This window comes from Pan paniscus, chromosome 13 (genome assembly GCF_029289425.2).
Source record: "Pan paniscus chromosome 13, NHGRI_mPanPan1-v2.0_pri, whole genome shotgun sequence".
Lineage (NCBI taxonomy): Eukaryota > Metazoa > Chordata > Mammalia > Primates > Hominidae > Pan > Pan paniscus.
This window is the reverse complement of record NC_073262.2, coordinates 94,074,760-94,101,617: the sequence shown is the minus strand read 5'-3', so window position 1 is coordinate 94,101,617 and position 26,858 is coordinate 94,074,760. Positions and strand designations below refer to the sequence as shown.

General features: G+C 38.1%; 1 protein-coding gene across 9 annotated transcripts in view; it reads right to left on the bottom strand.

The window, feature by feature from the left end:
• MYO1B (myosin IB) overlaps window positions 1–26,858 on the bottom strand; it is a 179,473-nt gene that overhangs the window by 7,487 nt on the left and 145,128 nt on the right. For 4 of the 9 annotated variants that reach the window (XM_003825286.6, XM_055108900.2, XM_055108898.1 and 1 more), the window contains 13 exons: window positions 24,973–25,173; window positions 23,264–23,357; window positions 22,246–22,395; window positions 18,972–19,040; window positions 17,201–17,287; window positions 16,834–16,920; window positions 14,951–15,037; window positions 9,474–9,548; window positions 8,486–8,620; window positions 6,494–6,600; window positions 3,484–3,616; window positions 2,995–3,147; window positions 1,439–1,566 (listed from right to left, as the gene is read on the bottom strand). In XM_003825286.6, coding sequence (XP_003825334.1) covers window positions 1,439–1,566; window positions 2,995–3,147; window positions 3,484–3,616; window positions 6,494–6,600; window positions 8,486–8,620; window positions 9,474–9,548; window positions 14,951–15,037; window positions 16,834–16,920; window positions 17,201–17,287; window positions 18,972–19,040; window positions 22,246–22,395; window positions 23,264–23,357; window positions 24,973–25,173 — 1,506 coding nt within the window. The remainder of the gene's footprint in view (window positions 1–1,438; window positions 1,567–2,994; window positions 3,148–3,483; window positions 3,617–6,493; window positions 6,601–8,485; window positions 8,621–9,473; window positions 9,549–14,950; window positions 15,038–16,833; window positions 16,921–17,200; window positions 17,288–18,971; window positions 19,041–22,245; window positions 22,396–23,263; window positions 23,358–24,972; window positions 25,174–26,858) is intronic. The other 5 variants (XM_008950629.6, XM_063595501.1, XM_055108899.2 and 2 more) reach the window with 2 other exon arrangements.

Genomic DNA, 26,858 nt, shown 5'->3' with positions numbered 1-26,858 from the left:
GAATCCTGGTTTGGGAAATGCTTAAAAATAGCAGTACTTTGTGGTCTGGATGTTGGTGTGATTTCCTTTCTGTGTAAAGATGAGTTTATTCACATAGTGGGACAACTATGAGACTGCTTCGTCTGTACACTGAGGAGCTTCTGCTGTCTGGGATACATACGATCTTCCCATGGTGAGTGAGAATTAGCAGCCCCACCAAAGCCCATTCTCCCAGATTATGAAAAACTTCAACTATTATAAAGGGATTTTAAAGCTCTAATAGGCCCTAACGTGTTAAATCCTTAACTGAAACACACCAAACATTATCTTTTTTCCTAATTTCTTTATGAGAAAGATCTCATTAACAAGAAAAGTTATTTAGTCCGAACAGCAATTTCCAATATAGAGTATACATGAAGCCCAACCTCCCACCCAAATCTAAACACTTCAATGAGAACTTAAGAAAAGCCCACAGCACTGCAAAATCCTAACATATCAAAGAGAGTCTGACTTACAAAGGGGCAGAAATGGGTGTAAATTTATTTTAGAAAGACTTTTAGGAAGAGTTGAAACAGAATAGACTAGAAAATTCTTAATTAGAAAAGAATATAATTTCCTGAGCAATCTAGACATGCAAAGAAGTATATAAGCAGGTAAACAATCTATTGAAAGGTAACCAATTAAGTATAATCAACACAGTAACTCAGATTTGTCCAAAACACTTACATAGATAGATACAATAAATCAGGGGATGCCCCAACCTGTATGCAAATAACTAACTTCTATAATCAGAACCCTAATGAGAAATTGAAGAAGCAAATTTCAAATTTATACCAGTCTCAGATGTCACCACATCAAAGAGGCCTCCCTGACTCTTTTTTTTTTTCTGAGACGGAGTCTCACACTGTCACTCAGGCTGGAGTGCGGTGGCACGATCTCGGCTCATTGCAATCTCCGCCTCCCGGGTTCAAGAGATTCTCCTGCCTCAGCCTCTTGAGTAGCTGGGATTACAGGCGCCCGCCACCACGCCCAGCTAATTTTTTTTGTATTTTAAGTAGAGACAGTTTCACCATGTTGGCCAGGCTGGTCTTGAACTCCTAACCTCATGATTCGCCTGCCTCGGCCTCCCAAAGTGCTGGGATTACAGGCGTGAGCCACTGCGCCTGGCCTACTCTCTGACTCTTAACCCTTTTTTTCCTCCATAAACACTTGTTAGCCAAAATCTTATCAACTATTTCATCATTTTATTTGTACATACTGGTCTCTTCCACTAGGATGTCAGGTACATGAGGTTGGAGACTTGGTCAGTGTCATTCACTGCCCATTTATCATGTGGAACAACTACTAGACACCTACCTGGTACTTAATAAGTAGTTGTATTAATGAATGAGATCGAGAGCTGAACTAAAACAAAAAAGCTGAAAGAGAAAAAGGGTTTTCAAACAATACATGAACGTACTCATCGGAAATCTCAATATTGAGCTTCTGTTTGGTTTGGCTGAGAGTCGTGCGATAGAGCTTGGTGGCCATTTCAATCAGGTGATCACTGCTGAAGAGAAAGTCTCCTTTACTCGCTGCTTCTGAGCCCTGCAAGGACAAACCAAGAGTCGGTCATAATTAAAGATACCTTAGAAGGTCAATATTTACAGGCTTGGCTAAAAACATACTTAAAGTCTCTTTAAAACATCAGATCCTGGAATCCATTCTCCCAAGGTAAACAATAATGACAAAAGCAGTGTTTCTTCCAACTTGCTCAGAGCACTTTAGTAAGGTTACCTAATCCCCTTCTACCTAAAGTCGGTGGATGCAGCAGAAGCACCATCTGCATCACTTGGAGCTTGCTAGAAAAGCAGAATCTCAGGCCCTACCACAGCCCCAGTGAATATGAAACCACAACACAACCTCCAGGTATGGGTTTACACATTCAGGTTTGAGGAGCATGGACCTATCCCGCAACTCTTCTGAAGGACTTGATTAAAAAACTTTTCAGCGATTTGGTTAAAACCCTAATGACAACACTTCCAACAAATATCCTAGGGCAGTGGCTCTCAGCCTTAGCTGTGCAAGGGAATCATCTGGGTTTATTCAAAAAAAAAAAAAAACATGATGCTTGTGCCCCCTCTCAGAAATTCTAATTTGATTTCATAGGGGTATGGCCTGGGCATCAGAATTTTTAAAGTTCCCAAGCTGTTTACATGTGTCACTGAGGTTGAGAATCACTGTCCTAGTATTTGATATGCCCCCTTTAAGTTAAGATCCAAAATAGGGTAAACAGGCTAAGGGAAGCTTTGGGGATTTTTCTAAGTTTAGGGTTGGCCAGAGAGTAACATTATTAGCTAGACACATGTCCCTACATATGATCAATATTTGGTAACTTTTGTTTATTCAGTGACTATGTGTTATGTGACAGGCCCTGTTCCTCCAGTGTCTCATTTAATCCTTAATCCTTACAACAATGCTATGAAGTAGGCACTCTTACTATCCCCATTTTAAAGATGAGAAAAAGTAGATAGGCACACACAAATTAAATGCCTTGGCCAAAATCATCATAAAGTGAGTGAGACCAACTCCAGAACCTACACGTAACCACTGCATCGAAGCCAGGAGTCCTGGTTAAGCTAAAGGCACAGAACACTAAAAATTATTTAGGTTAAAATTAACTGGCGGTTATTTTATTTTAGTTGTATCCTTTAATGTAAACCCCCAGATTAGAGATGAACATTAAGACATTTACTAAGTTGATACATAGAAGAAAAAACAGGAGAAAACAAAATTTAAAACATCTTGATATTTCTATGTATTAGTCTCAAAAAGTAAAGTAAACTGGTCAATAAAAGTGATTAACTTTATTCAATTACTGAAAAACTGAGTCCGAGATTTTACATAGGGGCGAATATCCAAAATTTGCAAATTAGCAAGGCAGATATATAAACTGCGATAGGATTATCAGATATGGAAATTTTTTAAATCAATGGCTGAGAGATTAAGCACAGAAATCTTCTGTTGAACCTTTACCTCTTTGAGATGGACGGCGAAGAAGCCATCATTTTGTGAGCTCATTGATACCTTGGTCACATCCACCAATGGAACCTCTGACTTGATTTGTCCAGACTTTTGGTCAGCAAGAAGGAGATTATTGTTTGTTAAGAGGAAAATCCGAGATGTACTCTAAATCAAAATAAAAAATAGTATAAAACCAATGATCACAAATATTCAAAAATGGTCCATGAGTTTAAGGCATTATTTGCAAAAATTCCAATATCCTTCAACAAACATACCTATGTAAACCAAGAACACAGTAAAGAACATAAATAATATGTTTTATTTCATAAAAATGTCAGAGAACAAGCAAAATTCCACCTAAGCTTAAAGGTAAGGGGAAATAGCCGCCTTCATAGTTAACTCTACTGAGAACATGAAATGCAAATTTTTACATTCAGAAAACAGGGTGACTATCCCAACTAATAGGTACTTCTTATCAGTCTTCAAGGTTAGCATTTTTACCTTCCCATTAGCACGGTTAATTTTGTTCACGACTTCAGCAATGATGATCTTTTCTTCAATGGCATCTTTGAGTTTCTTATACTTGGGGTTCTTGTTGATTTCCAGGTAAGCCCCTTGGAATGGTTGCCCAACACTAAAGGAAAAAAATTCCTGCACATTAGAAATAGTTTCAAATGAAAGTACTACTAAAAAAAGGAAACAGGTCAGTTGATTCTAAGGAGTAGCTGACAACTTCATAAAAACTGATTTCAATTTATTTTATATATTACACTTACATCTGTCCTAAATATAAGTTGGAAATGAAACCTTAAACCTATTTCAAATACATTTTTGGGGTGATCATGGCATTTGGTGGGCAGGACTTTGATAATAATCTTATCACATGGAACAATCAAGACAGAAATCACTCATAAGAACAACAGCTAAGACTCAAGTACATGGCCTCATGTGAAGGAAAAGGCAATTTCTTCTAATCTGTTAATATAAAGTTAACAGCTGCTCACAAAGGATTTACTAACGCCTTCAAACAATATGTGGCAGTGAAAAAAGAGCTGAAATCATTACCATCACCTGCTCTAAAGAAAAATTTCATTTCTTGCAGAGAATAAGAAAATCAATAGGCCTTCTGGGAAAGAACAGATCCAGGGCAATCACTTTAGAAGAAAACTATAGAACACTTAATATTAACATGTAACTGTGGTTCTAAGTAGGCAATACAGATGGTCTCTGACTTGGTTTGACTTAGGGTTTTTCAACTTTACAGTGGTGCTCATAAACCATTCTGTTTTTCACTTTCAGTACGGTGGTCAATAAACCACATGAGATATCCAACACTTTATTATAAAACAGGCTTTGTGTTAGATGATTGTGCCCAACTGTAGGCTAATGTAAGTGTGCTGAGCATGTTTAAGGTAGGCTAGGCTAAGTGATTGTGTTCAGTAGGTTAGGTGTATTAAATGCATTTTCAACTTACGATATTTTCAACTTCATATGACATATGACAACTTCATAAAAATTGACTTCAATTTATTTTATACATTACGCTTGCATCTGTCCTAAATATAAGTTGGAAATGAAACCTTAAACCTATTTCAAATATATTTTTGAGGTGATCATGGCATTTGGTGGGCAGGACTTTGATAATAATCTCATCACATGGAACAATCAAGATAGAAATCACTCATAACCCATATGATGGGTTATCTGTGTGTAACTGCATCATAAGTTAAGCAGCATCTGTATATGAAAGGAGAATCAAGCCTCTTCTCCTAGAATATGCCTCTAAATGGACAGAAGTAACCAAAGCAAACATTCAGAATCAGGGCAATTTTTTTTTTCCCAAACAAACTAATTTTTGTAAAAGGTTAACTGTACACTTATCACTAAGATATCAATTTCCCTAAAGACTTGTCGGGGGACTCTTTCAGGACAGGTTCATCAAAGGCACCAAGGAAAAACTGCTGCTTCAAGGAATCTATAAGCTTCATTTTGAGCTACAAAGTTCTGGCAATTTGCAAATACAAATTTAAATGCTTATGTTGTGGGTGGAGGATCAGGGAAGAAAAATCCACGTAGGTGGTCAGCGTTTCACAGCTCTCAGGATATAAAAGGCCAACTCCCATAAGAGCTGCCACTTTGCAGGGTGGTGGGAGGCTAAATTATTCCACCTCTCTCACTGCTGTGGGGTGAGTGTGCCACTATCCCTGAAAACTGATAAGACTACCCAAAAAGGACTTGGCTTGAAGTTAACTTTTTTTGGTTCCTATTCAACTGTGTTTTAAATTATAAAAATGCTAACAGGCTTTTAAATTGTTTCCTCAAAGATGTATTTTCCAGCCTGTAGTTTCTGAAGAGTCATCCACAGGAAATGTTCATTAAGAAGGTTATTCCCTAATTTAAAAATGTATTAAAAAAAAGCTGAATAAAATTAGTTGCTGAAGCAAGCATACAGACAAATTCTCCTGTTTGAATATGCTTTATATAACAGGCACTTTGGACAACTTTGGATTTAGACACTGTGTTTGACTTAAGGGAGTATGTATCACCTCAAGTAGCCACATCAGCTAACCAATGAAGTTGTACAATTTAAAATATTTAAACCCAGTGAGTCTGGCAATGTATATTCCTTTAATCCTTTAAAAGGAAGATATTTTAAATGTGTACAAAGTCACAGAGAATATAAACATAATTTATGTAATAAATGTGAATATACTCAGCATATAATACATTCTTTCTTTGGCCATTCATTGGGAGAAGCTTAAAGTTGTTACAGATTTGGCTTGAAATTGTACAATCTACTTTTTTATAAACACCAGACGAAAATGGGATTAGATTGCTGGGAGGAAGTGATGAATGCAGGAGATGTAAGACTATTGGGATAAACAGTCTTTACCAAGGACTTCACTTGCTGAACTTGGGATTGGTGTTCCTTCTTTTTCTGAGTCCATGGTGTCTAAAATAAAGGAACTGAACGTGCCGTACAGGCCACAGAAGTCATATCCGTTGAGTTAGCAGACCAAAGGGCACCACAGACCAGTGCTCAAGCAACACTCAAAAAGTACTATCCTGGCTCGCTCTTTCATTTACCTTACAAATAAGTTTCTGACCTTGCTTGCTATGGCAGGAAGACTGGAATGGTGATTAAAGTATATTGCCAACAGAAATTTGGCTAGTCTTTGAAAACTACGGAAAAGGAACAGGAATTTACAATGCAAACGTATCTTAACAGGCTATATAATTTTTACGTTAAATGACTTCTAATTATTTAGTAAAGTGTTTGAGCTAATGCTAATGGAGTGAAACCAACAATCGTAACCTCATTTCATTAAACTGCACTATAGAAGCCATAGCTCAAATAAATGTGTTTACATCAAGCTGATTATAAAATGATTCACAGAACTAAAAATCACTCATCTAAGACTGAAATCAAACACCAGGCAAAACGGCGTACAAATATACTTGAGAAACTTTTATAATCCTGAATTTTATGGGTAAAGCAAAGCCATAATACCTAGATGGGTATAAAGCCTTCTTGTCTTTGAAGAGTTCACTGGCTTCTAGTTTCTCTTCATAAATAAGTTTCTGCTGGTCTGTGAATTGGTCCCTGTATTTTTTACACTGTGAGATATGAGAAGAAAGAAACAAAACATCATTTATATAAATAAATCATTACTCATTCTTAAATATGCTAAGACAATTTATCAGCAACAAGAATAAGGGAGAAAGTACAAAACATTCACTAAAAAAGGCCAAAAACATTTTTCCCTTGTGGGTTTTAAAAAGTTTGTCTTGGAAAATGTCAGAGTATTATTTGTATTGCAGAACCTGGGATGCTTCTTCAAAACACACCAGGGCCTAGTGGGCATGGGCCTTGCAAGTACTATTTCCTCCCACTATGTCAATCCTTGGAAATCCTCTAGTCCTGAGGCTGTCACTCTTCTAGAGAGACTCACAGTAAAAATATTGTGCATCATAATCCACTAAGCACATTTCCACACACATACAGAGAAAATTGACACAAAAGCGTCACAAAACAATACTCAATCCTTTCTATATATTGTACACTCTGCTATTTTCTATTCTATTGCATTTTATTGAAAAACGCTGGTAGTAATCCACTAAATTGATTTCATGACCACAAATATGCCATGACAGTTTGAAAACCACTGCTCCAAATCCCCCCACTACCATTTTACAATAGGGATGAGGGACCTGAGATATCCCCTTTCACTCCATCTCTGAAGCTGCAATGAGAGGAGACAGTGGCCAGAGGAGCAGGGCTAGGTTTTTTAGATGAGCATTCCTAGAAATTCAGTTACAGGTGTGGTCAAGTGCTACTGAAATAATTGCATGAAGAAGTGTGAGCATTGCTGCTGACCCTTTCCATGGAAAGGCTCCCTTCAGGAATAAACAGCCCTCATCTCCCACCTCCAATCCAATGGAGGGATGGGTGAGATTGCAAAGCCAGGGGAGGGCAGAGGTGGTGCAGATCCCCAGCAATGGGAGCTCCCTGTCATTATTTCTGAAAACAGTTTCTGGGTTAGACTCAAGAAAGGAGACAAGCCATTAAGAGGTTCATGAACCTCGCCAAATTGGCTGTTAGAGAACAGAACTCAGAATCCAGTTCCTTATGTTGTATGGTACCACTTATCAAGCTAATCAGCGATAATGTCACTCTATACATAGATGATTCTAACAAAAAAACAAGCCCACCGTGCTGGGCAGGAAAGTTTCCTGGAGGATGTGTGTACTGAGCATTCATTTACTAAATACATGCCCTTCCATCTCATGATTTTATTACATCTGATAACTGCATATATTTAACATTCCACATATCAACTGACTAGGTTATCGAAGTAAGGTCAACATCTATACAAGTGCCCCAGGTGTTCCATGCTGGGCAACATCTAAATTACAAGCCATGTCCTCTTATATAAAATAAGAGAGCTAAAATAAAAGGCAGTATAAAACAGATTTCCAGCTTCCCTGTAATTTAGATAGAGAATGTGTTACTATCTTTAGGGACAGGAAAAAGCCTTTTTTCCCACCCATCAAAGTGTGTGTGTTCACATGTATTATCTGATTATCTGTTCTGTACATCTGATAAAGTAAACTCTTCAATTTGCAGGATTTAACTATGTTGCCTGAAGGTGTCCAAATTTTATGATTTCTCTGTCCTACAGTATTCCTTTAGACAAAGAGAGAAACAAATGAACAAAAAGCTGAACTACTTGAGAGCAGCTGGAACCTGGAATGGAAAGAAAATGCAGCCCTGTGCTCCCCGTTCCAGCCAGGGCCGAGAGGCGACCGCACAGGGAACGCCTGGGCCGCTGCAGGGGCTCTCGTAGAAACTCAATATGGTGCATGGGGGAAAATCACCAAAGTCCTCAAGTAATCCTCTTTGAGGCAAAGGAAGAATGTGTTAACAGTTTTGATTTTATGTGTTTTCAAACACTCAAAATAAATAAGAAAGTCTCCGAAAAGATGTAACATGACATTTTACCCTCCACAAGTGGAAAATCCTTTTTAGCTCCTTGTGAGTAGAATCCAAGAATAAGTAAGGTCTTGAGGGCCAATTCTTGTCTATTGGAGATAAGGAAGGCATCTTATTTTTCATTTCCAAGAAGTATTTTTGCACCTGTGATGGGTTGACAGAAAATACTACATGAGGAAAATATACCACAAAAGATACTGTTTTACATACATCATGATCAAATAAACGAGACAACAGTAGAATTTATTTAACTTTGGAATGTATAAAACTGTAACTCATCTGGGAAGTCTCTATTCCACTCTTTCATACTGGTTGGGGAAATATGAGTTCCACCAAATGGTTAAGAGAAAAGAAGAATAGTAATGCTAACACTCATATTAACACTAATGCTAATACCAGCTAGCTCTATAGAGCTGTATTGTCTAAAATGCAGTCACTAGTCACACAGGCTATTTATATTTACATTTTAAGTAATTAAAATTAAATTAAATTTAAAAATCCAGTTCCTTAGTCACACTAAGTGGCAGTGGGGGCTGGCTCCAGAGTTTGCAGTCTGTTCAGCACTACATACACCTCTCTGAAAGATGGAGAACTCCAGAGTCCATGTGGGTGGAGCTGCACAGCCTGGCTCCCTGTCACCCCTCTCCCCACTAATTTGCTTGCCAGCCTTGCCCTGCCACAGCTCATGGCAGTTTCACAGGGTAAGGTCATGGCTTTCTTGGATCCACTTTCCCCCAAAAGTTCTCTCTGTCAAATAAGGCAAACACTGTATTAATAATATACGGGCCATTAACAACTCTTTCTGACACAATTCTACCAGAATTTGGAAGAAGATGATTTTAAAAGATAACTAACTCTCAGTGTCATAGCTATGATTTAATTATTATTTAAAAAGTCACTTTTGTCATTTAGGAAAAGGCACATTTTATGGAGTTGGTGATATTAGGTGGGTAATTCCACAATGCTGATTATCCACAGACATAAAGTGTCAACTTACAATTCTCTGAAGTGTAAACTCATAGATTTTCTTTCCAGCATTGGCTCTGAAGAATTTCCTGTATTCTCTACGTACCTTTAAAAAGAAGATGTAGGTTACAGTGGTTAATGTGTGGCTGGTACAGGTCCGTAATGATACACCTCTATTAAAAATGAAAAAATGTCAAACAAGTCAGTTTATAAGTGTCCTTTCTAGATTTAGTAAAATAATTGAAACACATTCACATAGTGGATCTTAAGTCAGAGAGAAAGAAATTAAGAAATGTAAAATGATGAAACCAGCATGAATTGATGTTTTAAATCCTCTTAGTAGTTTTTGAAGAATCTGATGATTTGACAAGAAACATTTTACAGGCACAGCTGCAAACGCATCCCCAATTAAAATACATTAAAAATTATATAAAATAATGTTCTCTTCAGATTGTTTTGTAAAAGGCAAAAAGAAAAAAAAAGTCTGAAGAACTGTATCAGTTTCCAAAAGCCTTGCATAGAAGATAAGGCTTTAGTACTACACACTGAGAACTGAATATGGCTAAGAATTTAAATAGAAGCTTTGAAACTACCATTATCTTCCATTTCATTGCATTAATTTTTCTCTATCATCTCTACTCCCACCAAACTTTATACTTAATGCTATCAGAGCACTTAAAACATCATATTATAGTTTTAGTTCACATATTTTTTCCTTGCTACATTGTTATATTTACTTCATATACTAATGTCTAACAAATAACAGTAATGAAGTGGAGTGTTTGTATAACAAATGAATAAATTATATAGTTAAATTTTGAAATTGAAGGAAAAATATCTTAAGTATTTATTACCATCCAGATACAAATGGGAGAGTTAGAATTTAGCAAAATATTAGCCTATCTGAATAATTCAGATATTACATATCTTTTTTCTTTTCTTTCTAGTTTTCTAGGTTTAACTGCACATGTTCCAAATATTTCTACGTTACGGGATGTAAGCTAGTAATCTTCTATCCAAATTCAGTTTATAGATAAATGTTCTGTATGCATATTTTTAAGTTAAGAACTTAATATAACAATTCAGACTGCAGATTTCTCTTAAAGTTGTCTAAGATCTAGCAACATTGAGGCCTAGTCCTATAAAATAAGTGCCAGGGAGACCAAAGTAGCTGCTGCTGCCTTTAGATGAGGCATGCATGCTCCAAACTACACGAGTCCCTTTGCTCCTGATCCACCTCCCATCTGATGCTTTCCTCATCTGTATGACCAACCTGGTCCCTCTGAGCATTTTTGCACCAGACCCATTCTCTACATCTAAAGACTGTTAAGGTTTAAAAACTGTAACATATACCATATAGGCAGTTTTTCTTTTTACAGGCATACCTCATTTTAATGCACTTTGCAGACATTGAGTTTTTACAAATTGAAGGTTTGTGGCAACCCTGCATCAAACAAGCCTATTGGCACCATTTTTCCAACAGCATGTGCTCATTCTGTGTCTGTCACATTTTGATAATTCTCACAATATTTCAAACTTTTTCATTATTTTTCTATCTGTAAGATGGTGAACTTAATCAAGAGACAGTGTGTGTATTCTGACTGCTCCACCCATTGGCCATTCTCCCATCTCTCTCCCTCTCCTCGGGCCTCCCTTATTCCCTAAGACACAGCAATATAGAAGTTAATTAATATTGAATTAATAACCCTACAATGGCTTCTCAGTGTTCAACTGAAAGGAAGGGTCACACACTTCTTACTTTAAATTGAAAGCTAGAAATGATTAAGCTTAGTGAGGAAGGCATGTCAACAGCTGAGGCAGGCCAAAAGCTAGGACCCTTGTGCCAAACAGCCAAGTTATAAATGCAAAAGAAACATTCTTGAAGGAAATTAAAAGTGTTATTCCAGTGAACATACAAATGATAAGAAAGTGAAACAGCTTCATTGCTGATAAGGAGAAAATTTTAGTGGTCTAGATATAAGATCAAACCAGCCACAATATCCTCTAAGCAATGCTTAATCCAGAGCAATGTCCTAACTCTCTTCAGTTCTAAGAAGGCTGAGAGAGGTGAGGAAGCTGCAGAAGAAAAGTTTATTAACTTTTCATGAAGGTTAAGGAAAGAAGCAGCAAGTGCTGATAGAGAAGCTGCAGAAAGTTATCCAGAAGATCTAACTAGATCACTCATGAATGTGGCTACACTCAACAACAGATTTCCAATGTAGACAAAACAGCCTGCTATTGGAAGAAGATGCCATCTAGACTTTCATAGCTAGAGAGGAAAAGCTAATGTCTGGCTTCAAAGGACAGGTTGATTCTCTTGTTAAAGAATAATACAGCTGCTAACTTTAAGTTGGAGCTAATGCTCATTTACCATTATAAAAATCCTACAGCTTAGGAATTATGCTAAATCTACTCCGCCTGTGTGCTCCATAAATGGAACAACAAAGCCTGGATGACAGCACATCTGCTTACAGCATGGTTTACTGACTATCTTAAGCCCCATATTGAGACCTACTGCTCAGAAAAGAGAGAACTTTCAAAATATTCATGCACACTGACAAGGCACCTGGTCACCCAAGAGCTCTGATGGAGATATACGAGGAGATTAATGTTTTCATGCCTGCTAACACAACATCCATTCTGCAGCTCATGGATCAAGGAGTAATTCCCAGTCTTATGATTTAAGAAATACATTTTATAAGGCTATACCTGCCATAGACAGTGATTCCTCTGGTGGATCTGGGCAAAGTAAATTAAAAACTTTCCAGAAAAGAGTCATCGGTCTGGATGCCATTAAGAATATTCCAGATTCATGGGAGGAGGTCAAAACAGCCACATTAATAGAAGTTTGGAAGAAGTTGATTCCAACTCTCATGGATGACTTGGAGGGGGCTCACAACTTTAGTGGAGGAAGTAACTGCAGATGTGGCAGATATAGTAACAACTAGAATTAGAAGTGAAACCTGAAGATGGGACTGAATTGCTGCAATCTCAAGATAAGATGGAAATGAACAAGGAGTTGCTTCTTATGGATGACCAAATAAAGTAGTTTCCTGAGATGGAATCTACTCCTGATGAAGATGCTGTGAACACTGTTGAAATGACAACAAAGGATTTGGAATATTCCATAAGCTTAGTTGACAAAACCAGTGGCAAGGTTTGAGAGGATTCAATTCAATTTTGAAAGAAGTTCTACACTGGGTAAAATGCTATCAAATGCCAACATATGCTATACAGAAATCTTTCAGGAAAGGAAGTCAATCTATGTGGCAAATTTCATTGTTATCTTATTTTAAGAAATTGCCACAGCCACCACAACCTTCAGCAGCCACCACCCTCATCAGTCAGCAGCCATCGACATCAAGATAAGCCAAGACTCTCCACCAGCAAAAAGATTACAACTTGCTGAAGGCTCAGATGATGGTTAGCATTTTTTGGCAATGAAGTATTTGTAAAGTATGTACTTTGGCTTTTTAGACATAAGGCTATTAGATACTTAATAGACTACAGTAGAGACAGTGTAAACATAACTTTTATTTGCACTGGCAAACAAAACATTTGTGTGATTCACTTTATTGTGATATTCACTTTATTGCAGAGATCTGGAACTGAGCCTGCAATATCTCTGAGGTATGCCTGTATTCATATTCTAGTTACTGATTATCATCTGTCTTTTAGCCACAGAGTTGTCAGATCCACAAACATTTCTAATCTCAAACTAAGGTGAGAAGGGACAAGGAGAAGAAAAATGTTACCTAATAATTGGCTCCTGAAATTATAATAGTATAGGAAAGCAGACAAATGAAGTTACATAAGAATATATCATTAAAAATATACCTGAAGTCATACTATATTTAGTTGAGCCTCATAACTGAGCTCATTGCTATATGCATTTTGATATTCGACAGGGCAGGTTATTTCTCCCAAAATACAACTACAGACACTAAAAGCCTGGTGACAACATGCTGGCATATACGATGGTGCCCCCTGGGGAACTGGGAGTCTTAAAAAGGCCCACTGCACTTTGTAATTATTTCCACAAGAAAAGTCAATCATTTGAGAGGGCAAAATTATCATTCATATTAACATGATTCTCTTTTAGAAAAAAAAAGTACAAAATTATTATATTCTTGGACTTCAAGTAAGTTTGATCTTATTTCATACAATAATACTGGTTATATAGTAAAGTACCTCTGTTTTGTTGGAGACTGAGAGGAAAAAAGTTATGTCTAGAGTAAGCCCAGTTAACTTCTGCTAAAATAATATTCCCCTACAAACTGAATTTGCTTTGTAGGTTGCTAGTGTACACCCTTAATGCAAAAATGTTTTGAAATCATATGCAGTTAAACCCAGAAAACTAAAGATGTGAGTTAAATGGGAAAATGTTTACTTTTGTTTGACTTAAAAAAACCGGTTATAGAGCTTGTTTGGAGTTCTTCAAATAGAACATCTGTTAAAATTCATATTTAAGTTACTTCTTAATTACTTCAAATATTACTTGGTGAATATTCAGTATAATCAAAAAGGATAATTTACTAAAGTTTATAGGCTGAAATTGCAGAAAAAAATGCAGATTGTTCAAAGCAGGATTCAGGGATATTTCTAATGGTTGTTCAGACTTAGAGTCAATGATTACTCAGATAATATTCAAATATTTGGAGTAAGATTAAATGTCATAAGATTAAAGTAAAAACAATGATAAGGAATACTGTCAGAAAGGGGCCTAATTATCCCCAAAAGGCAATATGGATGGCTTCCTATGGTGACTAATTATTGAATTTGGAAGACCAGATCCTTACATGGTGTAAAGAATATTCTAAGGGCTTCTCAGAGCTCAGAGTTATTTACTTATGTGTAGTTCTGTACACATAAGTGTACCCTACTGTAGTAAGCACCATTTCAAAATAAACCCTGCCATAATCACAAGGTATTTGAATTCGAGGTTCTCTTTAACATGAATGATCCACTGATCTCTGAATCTCTGAACTCATTCATCAAAATCTGTAAGCTTAGTGATGCAAGACCCTTTGGTTCCGACACTGAACAATTAGAACAATGGTCGCTCTGAAGAAAGCTCTACTGCAGGCAGCCATTATTGGGGCAGAATTGGCACAAAAAGGGAAACAAAAGCCTGGCATCACTAGGCTGGTCACTGCGGATGTAGGGCAGCTTTTAGCTCAACTATTGTAACTGTGTCTCACAGATTTTAAAAAAACAACTTTACACTCATAAAGATAACAAACTAGAACTTTGATAACATAGTATCTTGAATAAAACATGCCATATTGCTATTACATTAAACCTATTATTTAAAGAAATAGAAATCACAAAATCAGAAAAAAAATTAGTGTATAGGTTTCTTCTGAAAAAGGTACAAAATTAAGCAAGATGACATTCTACAAGACTGTGCAGACCATCAGCAAGCATAATCAATCATTTTCTCAGGGTTAGTAGGTGCTAGGCTTTATGAAGTTCACCCCGGACAGAAACAAGTGGTTGAGGAAGTACCTTCAGTCCAAGCCAGTAAGCCCAAATGACAGCAACTGCATGCTTACGCCTAGCCTCCTCCTTCAAGCGTTTCAATTCCCTTCGAGCCTAGAATGTTTTAGATAGTAAATAAAAGAGACAGCCCAATGCAGACAGCACAAATGACCAGAAAAAGATACCCCACCAAACAGAAGAGCCAATTTATGAATAAGGATTTCAGAATGACAGAGGAACAGTGCATAACAATTTAAACCCAAAGAATTGGTGTCAGGCTGGTGCAGCGCTTATATTTTCAGTGCACTGAGATTCTGTTCCAGAGAAGGACAATCTGTGTGGTTCCCAAGCTAATCATTTCCCACCCCTTACTTCCATTCCTTTCCTTTTTTCTCCCCTGTTCTCTCTCTCTGTTCGCTGCCTTCTCCACACTCTTTCACTCCCATATCAAAGCCTTCAAACTCTGAGTAACAGCCCTAATGACGTCATTAGACTCCCCTTTGCTGACAGCACATTGGGCTGAAGAAGCTATGCACTCCTGAGTTCATCCCTTTGGATGGATAAAAAGACAACTCTTGTGAACAATCACTTAGAAAACTGGGAGGAAAAAAGTTTATTTCTCTGAAGTGCAAACAAAAACCAAAACTAACAAAACTCAAAAATTCCTTCCAGTCAAAAAATGAAAACTGGCATGTGTAAAAATTCAATTTTAGCTAAGGTCGCAAAAGTAAAATATACTGGAAGACTGAAGCAATTATAGGTTAAACTTATAGGTTTAAAAATTACTCTTAGGGAAAAAATAATCTTAGGCAAGCTATTCTAAAGGATACAAATAGGCACTGATTGTTCAAGATATTATAGTACTGAGACTGGGAAATGAACTCACTGGATGGAGAAATCTTAGCAAGACCCATCTAAGAGTCCTTTTGCTTCTGCTATGACATTTCCCTCAGTTGACTAGAGGAACAAGTTTGTTCTTCACAGATTTTCAGGAAAAGCACAGATGAACAACTCTGGTTAGTTTTTGGCAAATTAGCTCTTTATGCAGGCAGATGTTGACTTTTCTCATTTTCTCATAAGATAGGCTTACAACATTGACAAGGTGGACTTCAAAACACAGGACTCTGTTGATGTTTGTGTTTCTAACTGGAATACACATTTTTAGCAAAGATGACCTTTGATTTTCTAAGTAACAAAAACATCTAAAAATCCTGTCCCTTGGGGTATGTGAAATGTTCACAGAGCCCACGACTATGCCTGGGGATTAGTGAGAGTATTTCAGGAGGCCTTTGTTTCTGAAAACAAACAGCTGATGCTGAAATTCCTGGGATTCTTCAGTGGCAATCATAGCTAGCTGTGCATGAACATAGTTTTCTGTTAAATCACGGATGATAATTCTTTGCACATGTAATATTTTGCTTATAATCAATAGCTGCCACACTGAGCCTAAAAAAAAATTTCATTCATAAATTAATATTTTTAAGACATATGTTAGAGGCATTTCCATTGTCAACATGTTGCAGAAGACCGACTGAAGCCCAAACTTGAACATTCCCAACATGCGCAACCCCTCCAGAAAACCTCTAAAAAACTGCTAGCATTCATCAATGGGGGCCGGGGGGAACCTAAACATGCATGTTATTTAAGAGTTGTTTTGTTTTGTTTTGTTTTAAAGAGCAATGATACTAGTGCCTTTTTAGTAAGCAATTAGTTTTATTGACCTATGCATGCCTAAGCTTCCTATGCATACTACTGAACTAATGTTTCCAGGTGTGTTAAATCTGGCGGCTAGGACATGCACCAGTGTGAGCCACTATTAATTGTAGTCACTCATCCCCTAATAGGCTAGAGGTAAGGACTGATTATTGCAGAATTCCAGGATGGAGTGTTGGGATATGTGCATCAAGTACCTTAGATCCAAGCCAGTAAGCCCAAATAACTGCAATAGCATGTTTATTCCTAGCCTCCTCCTTCAGCCGTCTCAGTTCCCTTCGCGCCTGTGATGCATTTGAAAAGGAGTTACAGAAAAGTTTAAGGCAGGAAAGGTTACTGCTGGTTTTCAATGAAGAAAGAAAAAGAGAGACACTAGTCACCACCAAATGGTAAACGCAAAAGCATGTGCCACCACCCCACAACAAAATGTTGGAAAGAGCAAGAGGCAAACACGTGCTCAGTAGCTCAAGCCAGTGAAATATTTTCTGCCCCTGAAGCCGAGGGTTCATGGTTCCACATGACGTTACTGCTGACCCACCGCCTTCCTTGGGGTCTCGGGCCTACCTGGGTCCCATGCCAATATGCAGCAATGGTCGTGACTGCTTCCTTACAGCGCTTTTGATGCTTCAGTTCCCGCAGAATTTTTCGAGCCTAAAGGGCAGAATCACCCAAAAGAGAGAATGTTTAAAAAAAAAGGAATTGACAGTGACTTGAAAAAAAAACCTGAAGAGATGATCGTCCTAACACCCATGCTATTGTGATAAATCAACAGGTTAAAGAAGGCGAAGGTGACTAGCCCCAAACTGACTATGAGAAGGTGGACAATGAAGACATCATTAAGCATGGGTTTCCACTTGATTGGAACAGCAGCCTCCCGTACCCTGATACACAATGGGAAAAATCTGACTACAGCACCACAAGCTGGCACACATCTGTGGGATGAAACAGTTCTCAGAAAGGGGCCAGAGGATTCCAATGATCCTCTAAAGGCCACTGTATCTCTTTCATTATTATTGCCTGGAATGTAACTGTAGCTGTCCTTTTTATTCAAGATATTTTTAAAACTCCAAAACCAAAATGATCTCATTGATCCCAAACCAGTGACTTCTTTCCATTAGTTGCTGGAAACTGATTTTATGGGGGCCAGGAGGACACCTGGTTTCAAGGTGGACTTTGGGTCCTTCCTGTAAGGTCTCTCGCCTATAAACGGGGCCCCAAGGTCCAGCCATGAGGCCAAGGAAGAGCCTGCAGGCAGCAGTTTCACTTACTCTACATGTTCAGATTTGTGTTTTGCCATTTGCTGTGAGACAACTGCTAAGCCCTTAAGTTGTCGAGGGCCTGGGCAAGGTCGGTCAGTGTTGCTGGACTCGGGACCCAGCGTCTACCCTCTGAAAGGGCTCCAGGCCTGGGCACTACCCCTCTGGATCCAGACCATACCACAAAGTCTCCTCACAGGAAAGTGGTCAGAACAGGCTCTGAAGTATCGTTGACCTAGATCAGGGATCAGTAAACTTTTTCTGTAAAATGCCAGATGGTAACTGCTTTTGGCTCTGAAGGTCACACAGTCTATCGCTACTACTTGACTCTACCACTGTAGTGCTACAGCAGCCAGACAATCTGTGAAATAAATGAATGTGGCTGTGTTCCAATAAAACTTTATTTATGTACACTGAAATCTCTATTCCATATACTTTTCATATGTCATGAAATCATCTTCTTTTGCTTTTTTAAAAACAACGGTTAAAAATATAAAAACCATTCTTAGCTTGCAGGTTGTATGAGAACAGGCCGCAGGCTAGATGTAGCCTGTGGCCTGTAGTTCAGTGACCCTTGAACCAAGCTTTGGCAGCAAGGACCTAGAACCAGGCTGTCCACCGTGACGGCTCCTCCATGTCCCCACCACTAGACCTGGCCAGATCTCAGGATCTTTCAATCGTGATGGGTAGCCTGCAAGATGGTTACTGGACAGTTACGGAAGTCACTGGGGTAGGGATTCTGAGTACGAAAGCAATGGCTGTGAGATAGCCTTCTGTACCACAGTTTTTCTCGAAAACACGGGGCAAAGGGATACTGAAATCATGTATGGGTATTATTTCAAGGACTTCCTGCTTACAGAACAAAGCGCTTAAAAAGAAAGCTGGTTAGAAGGAAGTGGCCAAGACATGGTCACCAGGGTCCCTGTTTGGCCCATAATATTTATTCTTTCCATCTGACTGTTTACAGGCGAGGCAGGAGACAGAGGAGCCCCTCCTCTGCAGGGTGACCCTAAAGACATTATCCTTTGTGAAAAACCAGAAAACCCAAAATAAATAAAGCATACTTCTTTTAAACTCACCTTCCAACCCCGGATATAAGACTGAATTACTAAGGCGGAACTCTTTGTCTGCTGGTACCTCTTTTGTTGCTGTAGGATAAAAGGGGAAGATATCGGCAGTTGTAGTTACATATCTGTAACGCATACAAGGATTGAGAAAGGGTATTTGCTCACTTCGTCTGACTCAATTATCCATACTCCTTCTGGAAACCAATACATAAAGAAACCAAAATATCAAACAATCCAATATTATTACAGTTAATCCAAAGTATGCGTTAAGGATGCTAAATAAAATAATTCCTAAATGACTCAGGACACAGCATTATTATCATTATTTTCTTCATCTCATGCTGTTATAATACAGGGTTCCACACACGGCAGATACTCAGTAAATGCATATTGAATGAAAACCCACTGAGTTCTGCATCTGCTTTTGAGTGTTCTCTCTTCTTGGTGTCATTTCTCACCATGCTACTTACTGGACCCACCTCTAAACCTCCCTAGTTTCTTTTAGGTTTGCTACTTTTACTCTGCCTCAAGCTGGAAAATCAGCTAAAAATTTAAGTAAACTGCTATCAATCAACTAAATATTTATATATTGAGCCTCTACTATGCATAAAGCCTTTTAATAGGACCATGAGGATATAAATGTGCATCTGACTGCATCCCTGCCCTCAAGGAGTTGAAGTGAACACAGGTCAACAGTATAAAGAAAGGATAAACAGTACCCTGGGACAGATGCAGCACAGAGAGCACAACAGTCAGGCTCAGAGGCAGCAGAGGTTAATTCCAGGTGGGGAAGGTCAAAGAAGACCTAGTGAGGCTCCCAGCTCTGGCTCAACAAGCTCAATGCCCAGAGGCCTTTCTTACTTCTAGGGCTGACGCCCTGGAGTGGAGGCTGCTGGAATACTCCCTAGAAAAGTGAGCTTTTACAGTATTCACTTTGGAATATACACTGAAACATGGGCATCCCTAATGAAAATTCACAGCATTTCGAAGTACTAAAGTCACATTGTGAATCCCTCATGTTAGAAGTGCTAGCTGGCTCAGCCCCCATTCTCTGAGGCGGGAGAGATGCCTTCCCAGGCTTCCAGGCTATGTCTTGGAAGATCAGAGGTAATGGGTGATGGTACCAATAGATGGGCAGAGGAACAAAAAAGGATGCCAGGGAGAAAATCCAAGAGGACCCTGGGACCTCAGACAAGCCACTCACCTTCTCTGGGCCTCAGTTTCCCCAGCTGTTAAATGAGGAGGTGGAAAATCTCTAGGATTCTCCCCAGAGTAATATTCCACAGATGTAGCTGTAGAATAGCTACAGTATCTGACCATCACTCTGACATGCATTTGGTACCTCTGTATTTTCCTTTTTAATTAATAAATGTCTTGAAAATAAGTATATCTCACTTGAAAATTCATCTCTAGGAAACATGAAATATTACAAAATACGGAATAACTTAAAAGTAATCAGCGACTAAAAAGGAGCATTCAAGAAATCTTTTGAGTCATCTGGTTGAGGGAAAATAATGAGTTTAACCACTGGCTTGAGTAACATGTAGTGAACTGGTTGAGGTATGTAGTTCAAATTTTGAAAGAGATGTAACACTAGAACAAAGTTAATGCATTCTCTAAAACTGGGGCTATTATTAGTTTTCATTCTACAAACTAATATTGCTCATAACTCCTGACATCATGAACTAATGATAAATCGTGACTTTTTAAAATCTGGTGATATAAAAGCTTTATGTTGGGAGAAAAGGTACAAACAGTACTTGAGCTTCCTTTGCATTGCCTGTTCTTTCTCATCCTTCTGATCAAATGGCCCCTCCCCGAAGTTTCTCCTTGACCACTCTAGCTTAGTTCACATCCCGCCTCCCCATTATTCTTTATGGCAGTTCTCTATTTCCTTCCTAGCACTTACAACAGTCTATAATTGTTCTGATTATTTGTTTGCTTAAATGCATATTGTCTTTCATTAGATATAAACTTTAGGAAGTCAGGAATTAGGCTGTTTTGTCCACCTTGCTAACGTGTTTCAAAAATATTTGTAGAATTCAAGACAGATGAATCCAGCACACTTGTAAACTTTTCTTAATGACCTCTAAATAAGAAATTATAAAAAGGGCTCCTTGAGGACTTTTTTGTCCTCTTGTTGGTCCTCCCTTTCTCAGGCTAACAGAAAACGGAGCATTATGAATCTGCAGCAGAGTTAAGGAGTGGTATTATGTGTACAGAGGAGACTCCACGGCCACCAGGCTGGGTGACAACAGTCCAAAGTGCCTCTGCAGAATGCATATGAATGACTCTATCATTCACATGGCTGGGCAGACTCATATTTTAAGACTTATACTGCTGGTTATAATCTTAACTAGCATGAGCCATTGTAAAGATAGTCTCAAGCTGATTTTCTTTAGCTTAATCACTTAAATACCTCATTAATTTGTAAAACTTGGAAATAATAAACTAAAATGTATTATGTGAGAATAGGTCAGCGTAAATTATGTCTTGATTATATACAGCCCTATAGCAAAGTCTCTTTATGGCTGAAAAAGAGGAAGAATATAAGAAAGGAGATGTGAGTGCAAACTTAATTCATTTTGTGAGAACACAGCCCAAGTTTCAATTAACCCTGAGGCAAACCTTCAGGCTTCTCTCATACCTGTGGTATGCCTTCAACAAAATCTCTACAATCAAATGAGGAAGGAAATGCCAAAAAGAAATTTCATATTAACTAGGTAAACATTATTTATTATTGAATCTTTCCCTATAGTTAATAGAGCCAGATACCTAAGGACTAAAGAGAATGCAATCCTTTAACCAAAACCAGAAATCTACAAAAACATGGCATTAGCTTTCTGGAATTAAAGCCACTTTCAAAGCTGCTACAATAAAGAATAGCCAAAGAATAGCCAATTACTTTGAAAAACTAGCCCAACCAAATCAAAAGCTTAAAGGATATTGTCTCTTCCAATCTGATGACCAAATTAAAAATGTATTTCCAACCAAATACAGCTAGATCAGTGAAAGGCAGTACGGCACACTGAACTTGAGCTCTAATACTGTCTTGGATTCAAATCCCAGCTCTACCACTTATAGCTATGTGGCTGTGGGCAAATTACTTAACAGCTTAGTGTCTTAGTTTTCTCATCTTTAAAAAAAAGAACCATTAAGAACATCCATTATCTCATGAGGTTGTTGAGAGAATTAAGTATGTAAAAATCACATACATGGTAAGTACATAATAAATGTTGGCAAATTAGCATTGTTATTACTGATTTAAAATGACTGAGACTCTTACCGCATATCTCCTGTACCAGGCGGCAATCACAATTTGGCTTTTTTTCATTAGCAGGAAGTGTGTGCGGCATTTCCACCCCCGATATATCTTCTGAATGAGAGTGGCCAAGTCCTCCAGGCGTTGCTTCCTCAGATCTTCTAATTTGAATAACTAACAAGAAATGATAGATGGACTTATCAAAAATCCTCTGAAACCTCACAGCATACAGGAAAGGAATTTTCAGGAGACAAAATGCCATGATGTTGGAGTCAATTACATTGAAAAAAAGAACTGAAAAACCATATGCATTATATATGATATGGATAATGGTCCATGAGAAAATTATTTTGATGGATTCATGAAAGACTTACAATTTTTATTCCAGTGATTCAGAATTTATGACAAATCAGAGAGGGGCTGAATTGACCTTAAGTTTACCTTCACACTGTCTATGAGGATGCAATTACTAATGGAAGGTAGATGCTGGAAAATTCTCTTAAATGAATTAAATACTTTCCAAAATCTTAACATTTCCAAATTACCAGTCACCTGCTATACTCATTATACTTCACACTCATCTATTCATTGACAAAAAGATTTCCTTGGGGTTCTATGAGGTAGAATGCTAAAAGTATTTTTTTTAACTTAAAAAAAATTTTCATTTTAGTGCTTTCCTGTACCTCTAAATAATGGGGCTGTAGTTCTTAGAATTAACGTATAATTCAGGTATTACAAATACAGACTGTTTACCTGCAGTTGCTATGCATGTTGTACCGTTGTCCTAACAGTTTCTTTGTGATTTCTTAAGTGTTGTACAATCTGTCAGAGCAAAGACTTTGATGGTTCATAAAAAATACGCATTCTTCTACCGCCCCTTACCCTTATCTGTCCCTGCCTCTTGATTATTTGTAGATAAACACACGTGTTTTGTGGCATTCATGGTGGCCCGTCATATAATGTTATAAAGTTAAACATATTTTAAGAACTTTCCTATACGATTCCAACTTAAGTTCAGAGTGTAAAGGTTTTCGTTACATACTGTTCTTGGGTTTCGGATGAATATCTTTGATCTACCAAAGGAGTATTCTTCCACGGGAATTTCTAATTCATTAAATAGGACCTCCACACCAGACCTAAAAAAATAAAAATAAAAACAGTGAGTTTTCTGAGTTACAAAAATAGTTTTATCTTCTATCATGGTATCAGGTTCTCAGTGGTATAAAACATAGCTTCATTTCCAAGTGTAATTGCTCTTTCAGCAATCATCCATTTATCAAAGAATTTTCCACAAATTAAACTTAATCCAGTAAACACTGAAAAAGTAAATTTGGGTTCATAACTATGTATTCTAAGAAAATGTGGTATTAAAGCCAATTTCTTGATTTCATTAGTAGAGGCAATACTTGTATCAAAAATACCTATAATGATGTACCAACCTGGGCCAGGAGGGTGTGCAAGAAATTCAGATCTATTTTAAACTCACTCAGTTAATTCCTGAAAATATTTTAAACATTGTTTCTGCCTCTGAGAATAAAAGCACAGACCAAGAAACAGTCCCAGACCAACGGGATGCTAAGGAACGTTGGCCTTACCCAGTGGGAGCAAGAACTGGACTTGGCCCTGACCTCTCCATCCTGGACCCCGGTTTCAACATCAGTCTTTAGAACTAAACCTCACTCCACCCACCTGCAGACTAGATGCCAGGCAGGGAGTGAATACACATTCTGTATTATGGTACCTGTTTACCATAACACCCCGGAAATTAGCAATGGGAACTGAAACAGTACCCAAATCCTACATTAAATTAGGGTACTAAATTAGGCATCAGAGACCGCACCATACATCTGGAGTTTCTAGATCTTCTTATAATACAAGGTAAGTGTCCTAGGTGTGTTGATGTTCCTGTGAAAGGCCAGGTGCAGTGAGAATAATGTGTAGGCAATATCAGTACAGTTAAATGAAAATCGCCCATTTCCTGCCTAGGCCCATGAAACAGGCATGTCAGCCCTCCAGCAGTATTCAGGGGCAAGCCTTCTTCAGCCTGCAGAGGAGCAGCCTCTCTGGTGAGGGCAGAAGGAATAAGGCTTGATTTCTCTCCTGCAACAGCCGCCCGTCAGTACACAGTTCTCTCTGCCTGTGGAGAGCTCACAGGACATGGGGATGCACCACTGGGCCTGCAGTGTCCAGCACTCTGTCTGGGACTGGATGAGTAAATGCAATTCAGGACAGACCAGCTGAAAGCTGTATGGCCCTGGGTCCAAGCTACGTTCTCTAATCCAGCTCTCCTAGCAGTAATGCTGACACTGTGAATCCTACCTGCTCGTATCGTCTATTGATTAACTGGTATAGATATAGGCAAAGAGAGGGACCTTCACCCATCCACTGATTCTCTCTGCAGCCAAATTCTTCATGGGAAAAGTGACGAGTGGTAATCCAACCTGTCTCTAATTCTACCCTTCTATGATTCTACACAAATATAAGTGTATCAAATTACAAACCACCTCCTACGAACCTACCTTGGGCATATTCTAAAAATTAATATTATTGCCATACAAGTCCCAAATGTGGATTTGGTAAGTCTTATTTTGACCTTAGCACAAAATGGTATCCTAATGGAAGAAGGTCCAAAACAGAGGTTACATCCAGTTTTTCATAAAATTCTGTTTTATCTAACAGCATGTGAAGAAACACCGTATTATTTGACCACTTAAAACATTCATTATTAAATATGGTCACTGAATTTCTTACCTGGCTGGTCCTTTCCAATGAGGCCATGTTTGTTTACAAAGCATTTTGTATCTTTCTAGGCAAGGTTCATAGGCCTGCCTGAAGGCGTAGCCTGCCCTCCGCACTCGGACGTTCTCCAAAAGCCCCAGGTACCTGATCTGATGACACACTAGAGCCTCGTTGAAGATGTGTGCTGCTTTTTTATCATTCGGTTTGATACACCTTAAAGATCACAAAGATTTTAGGTTATAAACTGCCTCCTATGGATATAATAGTCTATGTTTTCACAAAGTATTATATATAACTGTTTCATAGCAAAACAATTATTTGTTATTCTTAAGAAACCTAGTCATTACTTTTGAAATTATTTCAAATCATTTTACAACCACCTAAAAATAAATACAATACTGCAGGCACAGTAATTTTAAAAAGAACACACTAATAAATGCAATAATGTGGATAAGTATTACTGACATTTCATTGAGTGAAAAGAAGCCCAACACAAGAGTACATGCTGTAGTTATGATTCCATTTATATCAAGTTCAAGCAAAACTAACCCATGGTTAAAAATCAGTATTGCTGTTACCTCTGGGGAGAGGTAGTAGTGGGGGATCAACATGCAAGGGACACAAGGGAACCTTCTGGACTGACGGGAATGTTTTACCACTTGATCTGGATGGGGTAACACAAGTACATACATCTGTAAAACTTCAAGAAGCTGTACAGTTAAGATCCATGCACTTTAATGTATGTGTATTATACCTCAATAAAAAGATAAAAAACACTGTTTCCTCCCTATATCTGTTCTCCTTTCTTAACAGGGCACTTTGCTGCCCAGGGAAAAACTTTATTTCCCAACCTCCTTTGCAAGTAGATGTGGCCAGGTGAGCAACTTCTGGCCACTAGGATCAGAGGGGAAGTAATGTCTGCAGCCTCTAGTCAGTGTTTTTAAAAGAAGGGACAGGCACTCCCCTTCGTCTCCTCCAGCTTACTGCTGGCTGCAAATGTTGACACGGTGGACAGCCATCTTCCTCCATGCAGACGAGGAACACACCCAGGAAACGGCAGAGCCACAAAACAGAAGGAGCTGCCCTGTCAGCTCTGGAGTCCTCATACTTAGAAGTTACTTAAGAAATAAACATCAATCTTGCTTAAATCATTGCTAGCTTTGGATCATACTGCAGCAATCCCTGTGTCCTAACTAATACTTAAACATTCATGATTACGGCTGCCTAACTACAACTGTGAAATTACACACTTACGTGGACAACTACATCTTAGCTAGTTTGGCATCAGTGTTACTATGCTTTCTCTTTTACCATTTATAAAAATAATGTCTACTCTTTGGCTTAAATAAAGATGGACAAATAGATAAATGGAATGGCCTAGTAAGTTCAGACCCCTACATATACATTCAACAGATTATCAATAAAGGCCACAAAGCAAATCAATGGGAAAAGAAGACTGTTTTCAATATGGTATTAGTGCAACAGGATATCTACATGGGGGGGGAAACAGACCTAAATATGAAATCTGAAACTATAAAGCTTCTAGAAGAAAATATACGATAATATATTCACAACCTTGGGGTTTATTAATTAAGATTTCTTGGAAAAGCTGTAAAAATAAAAAAAGGAGGGGAACGAAGAAGCTTTCTGAGGTAATGGAAATGTTTTACGTCTTAACCTGGGTGGTGGTTACTAAAGTATATATAATGGTTAAAAAAAATTGAACTGTTCACTTCAGATCTGTGCTTATCACTTCACATAAATGATACCTCAATAAAATAGAGTTAAGATGCAAAAAAAAATTCATTCAATTGAGAATAACAAAAGCAACTCATCACAGAAAGTTTCTTGGATTTTTTTTTAAACTAGGATCCTCTCCCAACATATGTTCTAATCTG